Source organism: Argiope bruennichi, chromosome 11 (genome assembly GCF_947563725.1).
Source record: "Argiope bruennichi chromosome 11, qqArgBrue1.1, whole genome shotgun sequence".
Taxonomy (NCBI): domain Eukaryota; kingdom Metazoa; phylum Arthropoda; class Arachnida; order Araneae; family Araneidae; genus Argiope; species Argiope bruennichi.
The window spans coordinates 73,937,508-73,957,587 of NC_079161.1; the positions used below are offsets into that span (position 1 = coordinate 73,937,508).

The 20,080-nt window shown below is 27.9% G+C and overlaps 1 protein-coding gene across 1 annotated transcript in view; it reads left to right on the forward strand.

Moving 5' to 3' along the window:
* Nucleotides 1-20,080, forward strand: part of LOC129957621 (phosphoserine aminotransferase-like) — a 91,103-nt gene extending 71,023 nt beyond the window's left edge. The window contains exons 9-10 of the mRNA XM_056070040.1: nt 1,502-1,639; nt 18,284-20,080. Coding sequence (XP_055926015.1) covers nt 1,502-1,639; nt 18,284-18,386 — 241 coding nt within the window. The 3' untranslated portion in view covers nt 18,387-20,080. The remainder of the gene's footprint in view (nt 1-1,501; nt 1,640-18,283) is intronic.

The following is a 20,080-nucleotide window of genomic DNA, read 5'->3' on the forward strand; positions in this document are numbered from 1 at the left end:
GATCTACCTGTTTGAATCGATGAAGTCGCATAACGATTCCGTGATACATGAGAAAAACCCTAATACCTTTTAATTTTGGATGATTTCTTTTAGCAACTGAGCATAGAAAAACCATTGTTGTGATATTTGTGAATAGGGTTATAAAAAGCTGTGAGCTAGAAAGATCGAATTTGAAAATTGTTACTTTATACCAATGTTATATAGCTCCATTAAATTTTGGAAAACCCAATTAAATTTTCTTTCAATCTCTCACCCTTTTTTCTGTCAACAAGTTAATTCAAAAATGCAATTAATTAGAAAAATGAAATTTGCCATTTTGTTTTAAAAATAGAAATATAGATCTGAACCACAAAATAACTGCCCCGTTTGAAGACATAATGATTGAATGATCTGGCCTTTGGGAAAGCATTGACGAGAGCTATGGTTGAGTCTTACAGGCCATCACCGGCCACGGTACAACCTCTCCCGCTATCTGCTGGAAGTACTAACCCCACACCGTTATTATATTACCTGGGTAGTGACAAACACTCACCATACTGGAAACTTTTTATCTCTGAATCTAAAGTGCCCCATAGTGAGATTACTGTAAATCTGCATGAAATTTTTGAACGAAACCCTCACAGGATTGACTATCTGTCCGCTGTCTAATTGTGCAATTGTGCATAAATGGAAGTATCAGTAGATAAATAAAATTTGATATATGAGTTATCAACCCAATCGCTCAATGAAAAGATGTCCACCATGCCTATTCGATTGTCTTGATTATGAATGAAATTAAATGCAAAATGTGTCATATGGTGAAAATTCATTATAAAATAACAGGGTAAAATTCATATTGCGATTTATTCAATTTTTAATTATCAAAATAATTTAAAGGTGCAAAGCATTCCTTCGTTAAAACTGTAGACTACCCGGACCAAAGTATTAATTTTTTCGTTCTACTTTGTTTTCTTTTGTATTTTACATTTCGAGTATTCTGCGTTTCTAAGTAATAGTTTTTGTTCGTTTTCCAATGGTTAGCATAAGTTTTGATTTCATTTACTTTGTTGAGCTTCAGTTATGTATTAATTTTCGAGTATAACTGTCTCGCTTGCATTAAGAGATGTTATACCCAGGGCTGAATTTGCGATTAGATAGTTTAAATATCTACCTAAAGCATAAATGGGTGAATTAAAACATGTTATTAGATTCCTATATACTTCATTACGATCATTTAGTTATTGGGAAGAAAAAAATAACCGCCATCTGTTTCAATATTATTGGTACAAACGTTGTTGCCAGAATGCACAAAATTATAAAATTAATGGAATAAAAAATATTAATCCAAAATAAGTCATTAACATGTAAACATTTATTGCAATATGAAAATCAATTGACCATCTTATTAAAAGAGGGCCTCATAATGTCCTCTGCCTGGAACAGTAAAGTGCTTAAATGCGTTACCGGTAACATCTTCTGTATATTATAATATTTATTTATCAATTTTATTTCTTATCCTTAGTTCTGTGATAAGAAAAGAGAATAGAAGTCGCATGAACATCCCCTTCAGGATCGGAGGTCCCAGTGGCGTCGATGAACTGGAGAGGAAGTTCCTCAATGAGGCAAAAGCTCGTAACATGCTTGGTCTGAAAGGACACGGGTGAGAGGCAATTCTTTTACTATATCAAGAATTTTATTTTATTTCTTCACTAGCCGCCATTGGCGACCAACAGGTTCGAAGGGAACTTTTCTTGCGTTTAATTTCAAATAAATTTATGCAAACGTTAATATTTATTACATTCTCAAGATATTATTTTTAAGCATCAAATTATGACACATATAATAACCTTTCACCAGTTCTATTCAGTGTGAATGAACCATTTTATTAAAGTCTTTCCACTGTACTGTAACATCATTCTCTTGTTCCTGGTGCAAACTACTCGTATATTAGAATAATTCTTTTTCTTTAGCTTCCGACAATGAAAGAACATACGCGATCAAATGCGCCATTTATTTTCAGTGACGCAAGTCCGTTTTTTTCTTCTTTGGAGTAAATTGAGGGCTAGCATATTAATCAATGTAAAAATCAGAATTAATTTTGTAGTCTGGAAATATTTCCAGGGACATCTTAACTTCCACGGCGACTGCTATTAAAATGACGCCAAGAATGACGTCAAGCTAGAATTACTCGCATTTAATTTGTGAGTGAAAGTGTGTATACTAAAAAAAAGAAAAAATTACTTTTTAGTAGTTGCTCTTACTTTGACTACTTTTTTTTAACTTGATTTGGCGGTTTATCACGGTCGCCGTGGAAATCAATTTGTACCTATTTCTATTAATTTAACAATATGTAATTTGATTATATGAATTTTTCAGACGAATTTATATAATTTTCTATTTTTCAGACGAATATTATGCATTTACAGGTTGTAAGTGGACGTATATTTCTTATAATTAGCAAATTGTGATGATTGACTTAGTCAAATTTAATTTCAATAGTAAAAAATTAAATATAATTTAAAATATATATTTATTAAATAACTAGCCGCCTTTGGCGACCAGCCGGTTCGCCAATTTTAATGTTCGTTAAAATTTTAATAATTAAATATTTTATGCAATTCCAACTTTAATAGATTCTTCAGCAAAATATTTTAAAACTACCAATTTTGATAGTCATATAATTCACTCATAATATTATAAACGCCTCCAGTCATAACGTAATATGTATCTCTCTAATTTTCTGTTACCCCTCGTAGAATTTATGCTTTAAATTAAAGTGTAAATGATTAATCTGCAATTAATATAATAATATTTTTTACTGAAACAAAGCATTTTTTTAATAATATGATTACTGATAATAGAGTCACTGAGCATTTAAACTTTATGGGCACTAAAGAATATCTTTCTTAATTTATGTAATATCTCAAGAATTTGTCACCAAAATTTTCTCAGATTCATTATGAACAGATCGATTAATTAACAATGTTTAATTTTAAATGCATCAAACACTAAGAAAATAAAATGAATCGTTTAAAATAATCGGTCTAAAACAGGTTTAAAAAAACTACTTAAAAAACAATGTACTTAAAACTATAAGCATATACAAAAAAATATATAACTAACATAAATACAATTTAATTACAAAAGCATGCAACTAACCTAAAAATAATTTAAATCATCGAAAACAGGTTTAAAAAAACTACTTAAAAACGATGTACTTAAAACTATAAGCATATACAAAAAATATATAACTAACATAAATACATTTTACTTACAAAAGCATGCAACTAACCTAAAAATAATTTAAATCATCCGTTGATTGTGGTTGTCATGACAACAATCACAACAATGCGCATGCGTGAATTTTTTTCGCCAGTTAGGTAACGCAAATGCGTGAATTTTTCTACGCCAGTTGGGGTAACGCTATGCAGATTATACATTTTTAATTTCCTTTATTCTTTGTTATTTTAATTCAAAAGTACTTCAGAATGAATCTGAAACATGGATTAATTAACAATGTTTAATTTTAAATGCATAAAACATTAAGAAAATGAACAGAATCGTTTGAAATAATCCGCCGAAAAAAGTTAACCCTAGCCTCATTACTGTTGGGAGAAAAAAAGTACTGAAGCCTTACTTATTTGGCGGTGGGGAAAATGGAAGATTTTTTGGCGGGAAAGTTAGTTTTTAATTCATAATTAAAATTTCAAATAAAGGGACCCCAGGTGCACATTCCCGACCTCTAAGGTATACATGTACCAAATTTGATAGCTGTATGTCAAAGGACCTGGCCTGTAGAGCGCCAACACACACACACATTGAGCTTTATTATAAGTATAGATTTAGTTTAAAAATAATAACAAGAAATAAAACAGGATAGTATATTTTGTTTCGAACGTCAATTATACTAGCCACCTTTAGTGACCAGTCTGCTCTGCCAGATTATCGACTTTTTAGACTATAAACGATCAAGACGGAATGTATTTTCTTAAAAATATATATTTATTTGATATAGTTTAAAAATAAGAATTTAATTGAATCAATCAATCTGTAATAAATTATTGTGGGCACAAATTAAAGATATATACTACTAAATATAATTGGGAGTGAAAATCCTATTTCGGAATTAATGCCAAAAAAAGCAATTTTTTGTAATGTTAATTTGAACTTTAGCAAGAGCATGCGATTGATGATAAATGAATTTGAATTTCATAACATACAAAATATCGCAACATTATAAATTACAGAATGTATCAAATTTTATTAATTATTTAATTTTTTAATTAAAATTTTAAAAAATAATTTCAAGGGGCCTATTTCAACCTTCCCAAATATATCTGAGACAAAAATTTCGAGCACTAAGTCAAATGATCTGACTTATAGAGCACTAATGCACACATGCATTATGCCTTATTATTAATAGTGATTTAAAATTAGTTGCTACCTACCACCAATTCTTCTTATATAATAAATTCCGTAGTTAATTAGTTAATAATGACTGCTTATGCGTGTGCTTTGATTTTTTGAAAGTACTGTTTCTATTGTGTATTATTATCCGTGTTTCGTATGTTTGTGTAGAATAAAGTATCGTAATACAATGTCGTTTTACCGTCGACCTATCGGAGGGATTTTTCCGTAACAGTATATCGTCACAAATGTGTTAGATAGTTAAGTCATTAATTATATAATTAAAACTGAAAATGTTTCGTATCAGAAAGCAATAAAGTCGATTAAACATTATTATTATAGCAATTTATATTCGATACTTTATATCATAAATGGATGATCGATAAAAGAACTATATGAGTTGCGAACAAATCGAGCAATGAACAATTTTGTGTATTTAAAGTATTTTTTAAACAAACACCTCATGGAATAAGCACAAAACGAATCACAGATATAAAGAACTATATCCTGCCATCTATCTATCCATTGCCCTTGAATATATTTTTAAAAAGTAGAAGATACCAAAGCTAAGTTGAAATCAGTATGTTACGAGATTTCTGTAGCGGTATTCAAAAAAAATAAGGGTAATTTTTAAAGATTATTATAGAGTACTGTAATTGTCAGAAAATTTGAACTCGAGATTTCGATGAATATCCACGTTTTAGACCTCCGTGATTGCGAGAAACACATTTTTGGAAAATGTCCATCTGTATGCTACAAAGATAACTAAAAAAAAGTTTGAGTTAGGTGGATGAAATTTGGTATATGATCCTTATACCAAATTTAGATTTCTATCAAATTTCGAGCAAAATTTGTACAAAAGAATGTCTGTCCGGCTGTTGGAATATAAGTTAATATGATAGCTACAAAACGAAGGGATTTAGATGAATAAATCTTTAGTGAAGACACCTATCAAATGTTGAGCCAAATCCAACTAGTGGTCTGTACAATGGTCGTCTGTCAGTCTGTAATTTCAGAAACATGAAATATGATAACTAAAAAACGCAGTGACTTAAATACGGGCTGATCAAGAAATAACAGGGGTTGTTCGGAGCCTGGTAGCGTGTTATGTATTGGACGAAATATAACAAAATTTGGCCACCATACACATTAAAATATGCGATTTCGATTTCTCAAGGAAAAAAAATAGTGCCAAAAACGCCGATAGGAGATATTCTGGCGCTGCAAGCGCATAATGTGTGGAAAAAGAATACACAACTGCCAATGGAAACAGTAAATAGCAACACACCAAATACCAAACTTTTATTATAGTAGCTCACAAATTTGGCTCTAGGTGACCACCAGTCTGATGTTTCAATAATTGCATTCGGTACACGAAGTTCTGGACCGTTGCTCTCGGCATATCGGTATTTATTCGTCTGATATGCAATTATTGGCCAGTACAAATGTACCAGTATGCATGCCAGTACAAAGTAGAAATGTCAGGAACATGTCTTTAATACACAACGCCTTTCAAGTAGCTCCACAACCAGAAATCGTCCTCGGCCTGAAGAAACGTTAACATCCTCAGCCAGGTTGCACATCAAGAATTCCTGTTGTTTCAAATCTTTCAACTATTCTTCGTCAGTTAGTTATGGTCATCAGTCCTCTACGTAACTGTTTTAACCACCGGTATTCACGAAGAGCAGCACTGGCATTTTCATCTTGCTGATAAAACAGCTTGACAAATAAGGCACGTTCACATAGTGAAAACGTCATCTACGGGCGAATTCTTGCACAATGACTTAAATTCCAGCAACCATTCCTTTTATTCTCAATAGCGTGTCACAAAGTACCCACATATGCAAATTACATAATGAAGTTTTCGATCGCAGCACCAAAATGTCCCCTATCGGCGTCTTTTTGTACAAATTTATTTTTTCTTGAAAAAACGAAACCGCATACTTTAATGTGTATGGTGACCAAATTTTGTTCTATTTCATCCAGTACATAACACGCTACAGGGCTCTTAATACCTCTTGTTATTTCTTGATCACCCTGTATATCAAATTTGGTATGGGATTTTGTGACTCAAGTGTAAATTTGTGCCAAATTTTGTTTCAATGGGTTGCAAAAATCGTGTCTAAAGTGCAAATTCGATTTTTGAATACAATTAACACTTTCCGGGTATTAATCGCCAAATAACTCGCCAAGGATGACACCATAGATTTAGTAAAAATGCTAAATTCACGCCGAAGGTGTGCGTGATATTGCTTCACCACTGTACGCCAATACCCTGCCAAGCATTCTATGAAATAACACCTTTATTAGAAAATATGCCAGAATGTTTTGGGGAAACAACTTCCGCTGCCATTAAAGTCATGCAAATTTCTACTAATAATAAAGGACAAAGTGTGTGTATTTACGGATTGATACTCTATTCGATAAATTGGTTTGTAGAGGTATACTTTTTGAGGGTGAAAATGTGCGCTGTGGAATTGATTAAATAAATATATATTTAGAATTTTAATTAATCAAAAATTTAGCGAGATTTTGGGCTTTTCCTCTGATAACTTCCGAAAATATGATAATTCAAATTTGATTTTCACACCAACTTAAAATTATTTAAAAATGTCTTTTCATAATACCAATTTAATTATCATGCAGATTTTTCCAGAACTTTGGCAATTTTTTTAAAAATATATTTTTATATAGTTTTTTAACTATAAATTTAATTGTTTCATCAAATATTGAATGACGTGATTTTCTTCCACACTTAAGGTGGAATTTAAGGTAAGATTATGCTTATTTCCTCCTGAGTTTGCCTGTGGAATCAAAATGTGAAGTCTAAGCACCGAAAAAGACAATGTGCAATTGAAAGATAAATAACTGTTGAAATCAGGGAACTCGATTCTACTTAAAAGATACACGTATATAATCTACAAAACGAATGTAAAGCAAATTAAATAACATTGCTTCAATACCTGTGACAATTCGATGGTTAAAAATACGTTGTTAAGGAAATCGTAAACACCAAGTATGCATAACAAATTTAATTTAATTTAAACCGAACCAATATTACTGGCAAACCAGCCGTTACCGAAGGCGGCTAGTAGTGAATAAACTAAATCGATTAAAATATAAAATTATATAGATGAATAAGTTATTACTAATATGCAGGAAGATTCAAAATTCTCTGATCAAACTGTCGAGAGCGACAGAATCAAGAAAAGAAGAAGCCAGAATTAAAAAAGAATATTTGATCTCCTACCAGATGAATTAAAGAATACAAAATGAATCAGAAACGGGAATTCAATAATGGGTGAAAATTCTTTATTTAGCGATATTTTATAAGTGGAGACAGTGCTTATTCTGTCAGTTCCCAGATACGACAACCCACCATGATTTTGCGCATGCGCAAAATGTTCATTTACTAAAATAGGGGTGAGATGAAAGAAAATAGTTTGATATGGAAGTCAAGTGTAAGACCTAACAAAGAATTCCGGGAAAGTGATGATCTTATTGCGTATGAGCTGCAAATATTATCCAAAAATGATAATCTTGGGACCCTGAAACGAACAGTAGTCCAGTTTGCCAACAGTTATTTTAAAGTTCTTAGCACTTACAGTTATTAATGTTCCATAGCAGTAGTGCATAGATTGATGCACTCTTTTGAAATTATCCAGCATTCTGCAGAGATTTTCAACGACATTTCATCAATCTTCATAAGAATGAATACGAGCTACATAAATCGGGCGGTACCAAACATATTACATCATTGGAAAACAACGCCATCTAGCCAATCCGGTTGGCTTTCCCGTCAAACTTTCCTACTCCTTTCCGGTTTGTTTTTGTGGTTCTTACTTCTCTTAATAGTTTGTACGCTGAATTTTTTTGAACATTTTGTATAAAAGAAAAAATTAAATAGTTATCTTGTTTTTAGAATCTCTAGAAAGGTAAAATAGATAAATATGTTAAAAAGTTGATTTTTTTTTTTTTTTTTTGCAAAATTATGAATTTTTTTTATTTAATATTCATAATATTTGAACAGGTTTCTTTATAAGGCCATTAGAATTTCATTTCTAAGTTTATTTTGGGGGGAAATTATACTGATTTTTATATTTGTATTTACATACTTTTATATGTATTTCACATCTTTAAATGCTATTTATTTTCTCAAATTCTAATCTTTGATAAATTTTTTTCTAAAAACCTCATAAACTAAAATCTAATGCATATTTTTTGCTCAAATTTGGAGTAATAATTTCTCAATATGTTCTGCAATTCTTGAAATAAGTAATTTATTCATTTAGAAATATTTTATAGTTATTTTAGTGCTTCACAATGTGAAAGAAAAAAAAAAATGGAAAATTTCTTGTTATTTATCAGTATAACCGCAATATTTAAAAATGCAGTTTATTTTTTTTAGTTCAGGAACTAAATAATATATTTCTTAAGCTATCTGCTAAATTTTAAGCAAATCACTTGTTAAATCTCTAAGCTACAAGATTTTTACTTTATATTTCTTTTTAGTGCAAAAAAAGGTCTTTTTTTTCATTTTTTTAAAATTTGCCCTTAAACTAGGATAGTTTGATTTCATAGATGTTTAACCAACCTTTTTTGTTCAAATATTCAAAAATATGACTCTTTTCGAACGTTTTTCGAACAATTCATCCCGAACTTAGTCATATACCTTTTAATATCTGCGATAACTTTTTCATCAGTTTATAAACAGTAAATGTAGCGAATTTAATTTTAGAACCAGTATACTCGCTAATTTAGTGCTTGTTGTGTAATGATTTGAACCTAAATTATAATATTTTGAATGATTTATTTATACTTTTTTTGTGGAGATTCATTTTTTCCCAGCATACTTTATTGCATTGTAAAACTTCTTGAAATATATATATATATATATATATACAGTGGCTCAAAAAATTGAGAGTACACCTTACTTTTTCTTGATAAATCCGACTTTCAATATAAATAACACATTGCCGGGAAGTGTAAACATGTTTTTATTTTTACACATAACAAATGGTTTAATTTAGAGTAAAAAGAAAGAAAAATCAACCAAGAACTTCTAAATTGAAAAGTTTCAGAAGCATTCTAAATAAACATACGCAGAATTTTGCCTCAAAAAATTGAGAATACACCAATGAAATTCTTGTAATATCTCGCATAAAAAGAACATGTCAGTATTTAGTTGCATGTCTTTTAGCTTTTATAATGGGCTCTAAACGTCATGGTACCTATTAAACCAATTTTTGATGGTATCTGATGATATTTTACCCCATTCTTCTTGCACCACTTGTTTTAAATGGGTTTTGTTTCTAATTTTGTGTTTTTGGACCACTGCTTCGAGTGTGGCCCACATATATTCAATGGTATTGATGTCGGGGTACTGTGGTGGAGTGTGTAACTGCTGATTACAATATAAAAGACGCCATATTTTGACGTTACGTGCATTCTGTTTGGGATCGTTGTCCTACTGGAAAATGAAATTTCCATCTAAACCCAAATTTTTGGCACTTCTCTTTAGATTGCTGCAAAGTATATCCAAGTAAACCATATCGTTTATAATGCCATCTATAAAAATTAAATTTTCTACCCCGGATGAAGCCATGCGACCTCAAATCATGACGGAGTCACCATCATGTTTAACTGTAAGACGTACATTTTTTGGTTCCAAAGCAGTATTAGGCTTTCTCCATACTGAACGATGGCTGTCACTGCCAAAAATGTTGAGTTTTCTCTCATTACTAAATATAGCTTTCTTCCAAAGGTTATTGGTCTTCAATTGATGAGGTTTTGCAAACTTCAAATGTTTTTTCTGAATTTGCAAGCTGATGAACGGTTTCTCTCTAACAATTCCACTTTTATAGATGGAAATTGATTTTCCAGCAGGACAACGACTCCGAACAAAATGCACGTAACGTCAAAATATGGCGTCTTTTTCATTGTAAACAGCAGTTACACATACCACTATAGTACCCCGACATAATGCCATTGAATATTCGTGGGCCATACTCGAAAAAGTGGTTCAAAAATACAAAATTAGAAAACAAAACCAATTTTAAAACAAGTGGCGCAAAAAGAATGGGTAAAATATCTTCAGATACTACCAAAAATGGGTCGAATCGGTACCATGACGTTTACAGGCCAGTATAAAAGCCAAAAGACATGCAACAAAATACTGACACGTTCTTTCTATGCAATATATTACAAGAATTTTATTGGTGTATTTTTTGTACACTTTTTTGAGGCAAAATTGTGCGTGTATTTATTTAAAATGCTTGTGAAACTTTTCAATTTAGAAGAATTTCGTTGATTTTTCTTTATTTTTACTCTAAATTAAACTATTTGTTATGTGTAAAAATAAAAACATGTTTGCACAGCCCGGTAATGTGTTATTTACATTGAAAGTCGGATTTATCAACTAAAAGTAAGGTGTACTCTCAATTTTTTGAGCCACTATATATATATATATATATATATATATATATATATAACCAATCTAAAGTAAGAAAAAGTTTGAAAACGAAACAAAACAGTTTCGCATTCGCAACTAAAATTTATTACCTATTTAAACTAAAACCAAAAAGGAACTTCATAGTATTTAGAGAGCGCAATTGCAGCTACTTCTAAAACACAGATGAATTGATACAAAAGTATTAGAATCAAGTTAATAGGAAAAACAAAAATCAAATAAAAATTAAACCAAAAAAATTATTAAAAAAATATTAAAAAAAGAAGAATCCGGCCTGAAGACTTTTTCAAGGGTCACCCTCAGGCAGGGATTCAAATAAAGGGATTTTTTCTGTGAGGACATACAGACTTTGTCTAATAATGATTCCTCGTGACCCGAAAATCCCCTGAAATTATGCTCAAGAGATATACCATTTTAACAGAAAGGAAATACAAAATAACAAATTAGAAAAAAAGAACCACAACAAAGTAAAAATACAATAAAAACAATAACAAAAGAACAAAAACAGCATTAAAATTAAAATTAAAATTAAAAACGAAAAAGCCAGAACATACAATCCAACAGTCAAGGAAGCTTTAAACAATCGATTGTGATTTCCTGTTTTTAAAAAAGTTAACGGTAAATTATGTAAACAGAGGTAGGCACCCAGCGCCATCTATTGAGTGATCCAATATGCAAGTAAAGTTCTATTTTTATTTAAGCCAAAGGATTAATCCCAAACCATACCTTGTTTAATTAAAAAATTGACATTACAGTAATTTCTAGGAAAATCATTTTTAATTAAATTTTTAAGGAGGATATTTGATGCTTCAATATAAGAATTTTTATTATTGCAAACCCTTTTGATCCTGTTAACTTGTGAGAAAATTAGATTTTTGAAAATTTTAGAGTTTAGATTGGAATGGTAGTTACATAGTTTTGTTATTTTAAAGTTGAAATCATCCCTTTTATCGTATATACCAACTATTGTTTTATCATTAGCAATTTCGATTTTTAAATCCAGAAAGGTATAGCCTCAAGTTGATTTTTATTTGTATCTTTTAGAATTAAATCTTTTGGATAGCAATTAGTAATAATATTAGTATTGTCGAAGTTAATCAAAAGTAGGTCATCAATATATCTCCACCCGTTTATTAAATTATATTTAATTATTTTTTTCTCATAGTAATGCAGGAAAATATTAGCTAAAGCACTTGAGAAAGCTGTCCCCATTGGAATGCCCTTGACTTGTTTATAAAAATTAATACCATTAAACACGTAATTTTCAGTAATATTAAAATTACATAACTCAAGCCAGTTATTTTTAGGAATGATATTTTCATTTAAATATTCATCATATATAAAAGTGCAGACCTTTATTAATTTTTCATGAGGAAGATTAGTGTATAAATTTTCGAAATCAAAAGTATTAAGTTTATTAATGTTGTTATCTTTAAGAAAATCCAATACTTCTTTGTTACTAGAAATAATAAAGTTGTCTTCATTTTTTATTTTGTCCAGGATAATTTTTAAGTATTTAAAGAAATGTTTACCCGTATAGTAATTATAACTACCAGTGCTACAGGTTACGAATCTAAATTTTAATGGATTTTTATGAAATTTAACTGTTGGGAATAAATAAGGATAGTTAAGAGAGCAAGTCTTAGTTTTGGTTTTTTTTGCGAAAGCTAGCATTCTTTTATCTAATTCCTTTTTCCCGGTGTTCTTTAACATATAAGTTGCATTAGAGTTATATTCATTAATTAAAAGTTCTTTATAATAATATTTACAAATTAAACAGAAATTATTTGCTGATTTATCTATTACTGTAATAACAAATTTTTCTTTTAAATTTTTTATTTCATTTTTTAATGTTTTACTAAAATAAATCCCACGTTCTTTAGATCTGTCAAAATCAGTATTCAATTTTATTTTAATTTCCTTTAAAATTCTCACTTTCCATTCCCCGAAACCTTCCGCAGGCCAATGGTATTTTCTAGATAATTTGGCAATAAAAACATCCAAATCATTACCAATAGAAATCAAAATTTTGTTATGGTTTATTTTTTCTCTTAATCTAAATTTTGTTCCTCTTCCCATCAAATCTCTTAAAGAGTTGGATTTAATAATTTTTAAATTACCTGTAATAATATGACCTTTATCAATATCTATAAAATCTTTATATTTTTCCTTGTTACTTTAACAATCTGTTTTATTTATTTTATCTAAATTTTTGCTATAGTAGTTATAATTACAAATTTTTTTCTTTAAAGTTGAAGTGTAACTAAACGCTATTGATACAGTACTTTTATCTGCAAGAGGAAAAAATATATTATTATTATGTATAATTTTGGGTAATTTTAGATATTCGAAGTAAATATCCAAGAATTTAATCACACAGTATTCTTTGTAAACATTATTTTTATTATTAAAAAGTAAATCGTTTTTTCCAATGTTAAGTTTACATTTAATAAGATCTAGAATAATACATTTGGTGTACGAATTTTTAAACTCTAATTCCCCGAATTTATTATTTAAAAACCATTTCATTTTATTATTTCTAAGACCAAAAATGTATTTCCTAATTCTGTGAATGTTTTCACTATTGTGTTCCAGATTACAGTAATTTTGAAATTCCTCAAATATAATTTGAAAATTGCCTCCTTTCCCTTTACCTCTTTTAAATCTTTTAGAAAAGTTATCTTTATTTAGAAAATTTTTAAATATGTTAAATTTGTTATAAATGCAATTATTGTTTAAATCTGCATAACCTTCCCCATTTAATTTACTATTGAGACCATAAGGAAATAAAGTTTTCAGGTTGCAAATATAAATGTTTTCCAGATCTAATCTTTTGTTTAATTCGTTAATATTGTCTTCTAGAATGTAGATATTAATATTGTTAAAGTTATGGTTTTGAAAATGCTCCAGTTCGAAGTCAGTGGTCCTATTTTTTATGAAGTTTTTTATATCGGATCTGTGATTGTTAATTCTTAAATTAAGCTCGGTGCTAGTTTGGCCAATATATTTTAAATTACATTCTGAACAATTAAGGAGATAAATCAAATTTTTGTTTTTACAGAATGTTTGCAATTTTGAGTTTTCATTTTTGATCTGTTCCTTATCTGCTAATGGACATGTCCTACACTTTCCGTTTCCACAAATTTTATATTTTTTTGTATTTTTAAGATTTTTTAAACAAAACAATTGTGTCAGTAATTTTTTCTCCGTGAATGCTCCTGACACAAAGCTATCCACAGTGCCCCTTGGTAGAGCGCGCGACGGGCCATGCGCTATGATAAATTCGTTATTAACTTTTTGCATAGTTTAATTTATTTATTAAAATGAAAATATATCTCCCAAACGTCAAAAACAAGGAATTCTCGAAAAAGTAAAATCAGGAAAAATGATCTGAAAATTCTTAAATTTTTTAGGCAATACACCGAAAAACCTATTGAACCCCCCCACCACCACCACCAAAAAAAACTATTAAAAATATTTTATTTAAAAATTTGCAGTTCGTGGAACAGCGCACCTGCAGCTAAATTCCAACCAAATGCAAGAACGAGTAACCAATCTAAAGTAAGAAAAAGTTTGAAAACGAAACTAAAATGAAAACGAAACAAAACAGTTTCGCAATCGCAACTAAAATTTATTACCTATTTAAACTAAAACCAAAAAGGAACTTCATAGTATTTCCGGATTCTTCTTTTTTTAATATTTTTTTAATAATTTTTTTGGTTTAATTTTTATTTGATTTTTGTTTTTCCTATTAACTTGACTCTAATACTTTTATATATATATATATATATATATATATATATATATATATATATATATATATATATATATATATATATATATATATATATATATATATATATATATATATATATATATATATATATATATATATATATATATATATATATATATATATATATATATATTCATTTATTCTGGACTTATACAAAAAAAATACAAACATCTTTCAATAAATATATAATCAGATCTGCCGAAGTCGTATTACCTTTTATTTACATGTGCCAGACAATTCGTTTGAAAAATATTTAATTTCGTTTTATTAAGTTTTAGAAATGTTGTATTGCGTAGCTTTTGATTAAAAAGATCATGTTTCTTCAAAAAAATTCTTTTATTAAAAAAACAAAAACAGGCATCTTCTTACTCAACTGTAACGAAAATCCTCGATTTCTTTTTGCTCTCTCTTTCTCTCTCTTTTCACCATGTATCAAATTGCTCGCTTAAACTTTAATAATTTTTTAAATTATGTTTTTAAAATAGATTATATTTTTATGATTTCAATATATTTTTATGATTTCAATATATTTTTATGATTTAATATATTTTATTTATTTCAATATAAATACTATGCTTTATGCCTATGAAAGTAAACACATCTCTTAATCAACTGGATCGAATTCATTCTAACTTTGCTCACTTATTATTTATAAGATTAGGAAAAGATTAATGCAAATTTTCTAAGTTCTAAAATTACTTAAATATTCAGTTAATTATTTAGCCGAACTTTTGCAGTTGTAATCCGTTGTAATTTTGAAGCAGATTACGGCACTTGAAATATTTCTACATCATCTTAAAAGTCAAAATTGTATCTTTTGAATGATATTAATTTCATTTCCACGCAATTTTTATTTCAACTTTTATAAATTTTTCAGTATTTAATAAATAATTTTGTAGAAGCAGACGATTTTGAAATACCTAAATTCGCAGATATGCCGTTGCTAGGCAACAATTTGACACTGAACTCTACGCTCATTTTTTTTAAAAAAAAATATATTTCTGTTTTATTATTTTTTTTTAAGTATTTTTTGGCAGAGTTCTTTAAATGACTTTAAAAGAATTCATAAGTTTTTTTTTAACGAAAACATAATTACAAACTATAAAAAGATGTTGGGTATCAGTATATATTTTAAATAAAAAACATTTTTGCATTAAAAATTTTAAAAAGCGTTCGTTTATGGATTCATTGGGATTTCGCCGAGTGCTAATGTTAAAGAGATTTTTAATTTTCGATTTTTAATTCGAGTCAAAATTTTGCTTACAAATATTGAAATATAAGCGAGGTATTAATGATGTTATAGTAACTTTTAATTAAACTGTCAATTTTTTTTAATAATAATAAAAAATCCAAATGAAATTTTCATTCTGAGAAAAGCTGGCTATTTCATCTGAAAAAAATAAATGTAAATTAAAATATATATGAATTATTTGAAATCTCTTTATTATATATATATATATATATATATATATATATTTAAATATCCCAGAAGATGACATTTTTATGATGTCGTACCATTTTAAATATCTTAATCTGTATCTCCACTTATAATAAAAATGAATGCGCGTGCGTGTGTGTTGACACTCTACAGGCTAGAACGCTTGACTTAGAACTTCGAATCTTGGTGCGTGTATACTTTGGAGAATAAGAATGTGCATCTAAGAAAGATTCTTAAAACTTTAATTAGAATTTGAATTAATTAAATATAACAAAATTTTATCATTTTCCCTTGATAACTTCAAAAAATATTACAGCACAACGATAATTTTTACATTATCTTAAAATTCAAAACATTATTATTTTACTATTCCTATTATTTTGTTATATAATTTTTTTCTGTTTTTAATGAATTTTTCAAGAATATTTAAAGCATATTTTCAAATAATATATTTCATATAAAATAAAAATAAAGTTAATCTCTTCGAGTATGTTACACGTGTGTGAAAAAAATTAGTTTTTATCAACTTGTAGCCACTACGCAGACAGAAACTCGAATTTAAAGATTAAATTAACTTTCATCACAAACAAAACCTAGAAGCGTGTAATTTTTAGCACGTGTCTATATGAAATGAAATAAATATGAAATATGATATTTTCTGGAAAAATAAATGCAAGAAAATACTTCCTAAGGCCTTTTAAAATATCCATATTTTTGATTGAATGATTCTGTATTCTTTAAGATGTGACAACGTTTGGGATTAATTTTTTGAAAAACGTTCGAAAATAGTTATATTTTTGAACCTATTTCCATCTATGAATATTATTTTGAATATTATTATCTACAAAACCTCTATAAAACCAAATTATACCAGTTAAATGGCAAAAGATATTTTAAAAATTTAAATTTTTTTTTGGTTAAAAAGAGGTTTAGAGCAAAAAATTTTTAATTTAGAGGTTTATCAAATGATTTTCTTAAAAATTCGCTGACAGCTTAAGAGGTATATTATCTAAAATATAAATTGTATTTCTATCCATTCTTTAAAAATTGGGATTCGATTGATAAATAAAACGAAATATTCAATTTCTTTCACATTGTAAAGTACTCAAACAACTATGAAATATTTCTAAATTAATACATTAGTTATTCTCTAGTTCAGGCACTGCAAAACATATTGAGAAATTATTATACCAAATTTGAACAAAAAATATACACCAGAGGAAATTTACGATGTTTTTCCTTAAAAAAATTCTATCAGAGATTAGAATTTGAGAAAATAATATCTAAAAATATAAAATAATATTATACTGTATTGAAATACTAATATAAAAATTAGTGCAATTTCCTCCAACAATAAACTTATAAATAAAATTTTAATGGTTCTGTAAAGAAACTTGTTCAAACATTTAGAATATTAAATTTAAAAAAAATTAATTTCGCAAAATTCAACTTTTTAAGGCAGTTACTTACCTGATAAACATTGTTTATACGTATTAAATATCCATATCCAAAGCGTATACCCATAATTTCTGCATCGTTAGTAATAGGCACATATGTCTAATAAGAAAATACGTCTAAATAAAGAAAATTATATTTTAGACAGCTTGAATCGATAAATCATGAATTTTAAATTTTTACTCTGTCCCTAAGTACTGTGAACTATTTTTTATAAATTTGTTTCTAATGTTTTAGAATCAGATAATTTTTTTTTAGAAATAATACTCGAAGATAAATTATAAAAAATATTTCATAGTATAATCTCAACGCTGCACAATTCTATCTTCGTAGTCATGTAAAAAAAGAAACATGTTTAATTTCATCAAAAATATTTTTGAATTAGGTGACGTTTAATCACTTCTGTTTCAAATCAAGTTCAAATTTAAGAATAGACGACAGGAAATTGGGGAAATGCATTGTACAATGAACAAAATGGGGTAAAATTTCAAAAACGTATGTGTTATATGTCTATTAATATTTAACGTTTAAAAATATTTGGTGAAAAAACCATTGCATAGAATATTTAATGGAAAATTTTAGCAATCATCAATCCCGGTGAACTGGTAGCCAAAGGCGGCTAGTATAAAAAAATAATACAGCCTAGAATATGTATGAATTAAATGAAATGTTTTTGTTACATTATTTACATATATCACAACCCTTAACATTATTGTTCTATTTTTTTTTTCAATTGCAGATCTGTTGGTGGCATTCGGATTTCACTCTTTAACGCTATCACTCTGGAACATACTGAAAAATTGGTTGAATTCTTGAAAGAATTTCAAGCGAAGAATAAATAGATTTCTTGAAACATTGGAAGAGAAACAATTTTTAAAAATTCCATTTGAATGTTAATGCTATACATTTTAGAACTATTCTTGCTCAATTTTTGATTCATCTGTGCAAAGCAAGAAATCAATTTAAGCAACGAAAATCTTATTGGAAAATCTTCATACTAATTAAAATCTTATTTAAATATTACTATGTTTGAAAAAATTATTTCAGTTTTTATTGCTAATATATGATCTACTTTTGCTTGAGCTTTTCATTATCTGCTCAGTTAATAAATCAATCAATAAATCCTCAATATATAATGAATATCTTGATGAATGGCCTTTACGAATTTCATGCTACGATTAATACACACAGCTATTTTTTTATTAACTATTATAACCGTTCTTTGACAGACTTTTCCTTAATAGAAGCAACGCGAAATTTTTTTTTATAAATTATAAAACTAAACAATCGGCGATTATTTTTTACTAAGTTGTTGATTAATCTAATCAAATTGAAGCAGCCAGCGAAATCTATGAAATTATTTGCTGAATAGTACTTCGTGATTTCATTAGAGTTATGAGTTTTTTACAGCAATTCTTATTAAAATAATTTATTAAGAGGGCGAAACAGAAAAGATAAGTGAAGTCTAATAAATACAGATTTACTTATAGCAGGCGACATTTAGCTTTGTATATTTTATAACATTTCTAGTTCAAGCATTCTAATTAACAGTTCAAAGCAAAAGTAAGAAAGGCGATAAATTTCATATTCTTATCCCTACTTTTTATTAAACTGAACAAGAAAAGGGCAACAACAACTAAACTCTTTGGAATATAGTTATTTATGAATTTCTTTTATGGATTAGTGGTAAATTTTTACAACTATTTATATTTGCGTTTTCTTTTAATAAAAAAAAATCAGCGGAACTTCATTGATTTAATATCAAGGGGATCATAAACAAAATTCAATTTATCCAAATATTTGAATTAAGAAAAAAAATGGTATGAATCTAAAAATGTGCACATCAAAAAAAAAAAAAATAACAATGAAAATTTGCTTCTAATGTTTAACAATTTTGATAAGAAATATTTTTTTAAATAATTTGTAACTAACTTTAATAAATAATAAACATAATTTATAAATAATTTGTAACAAACTTTAGTAAATAAATAATAAGCATGATTTATAAATAATTTGTAACTAACTTTAATAAATAATTAATAAACATAATTTATAAATAATTGGTAACTAACTTTAATAAATAAATAATAAACATAATTTTAAGAATAAAACGAAACCTGATCAAAACAAAAACAAAAACAACAACTAAGATTTTTGATTTAAATTGGTTCAAATTCTATTCGATTTGGCGCATTTCGAATTAAAGTTAATAATTTAACATTGCGCTATTAAGTAATGCAAGGAATCGGAGAAAAACGCAAATTACCGATCAGTTTGTTTTAAAAACGTTCAAGTCTCTTAGTCAAGTCACTAATGTTAGTTCTATGAACATTAATTAAGAAATTTAAACCAGAATTTAAAAAAAAAATAATTTTTAGAACAATTGTTTTCCTAATCTTTTGTTAATTCGAACATTTATTGTTACTCTTAATAGTTCTTTAACAACTATAACAAAATTAATTCGTCTCCTTACTTTAATGGCTTCCATCATTGTTTAATGTTTAATTTTAATACCTGAGCTGATTATAAAATCTTT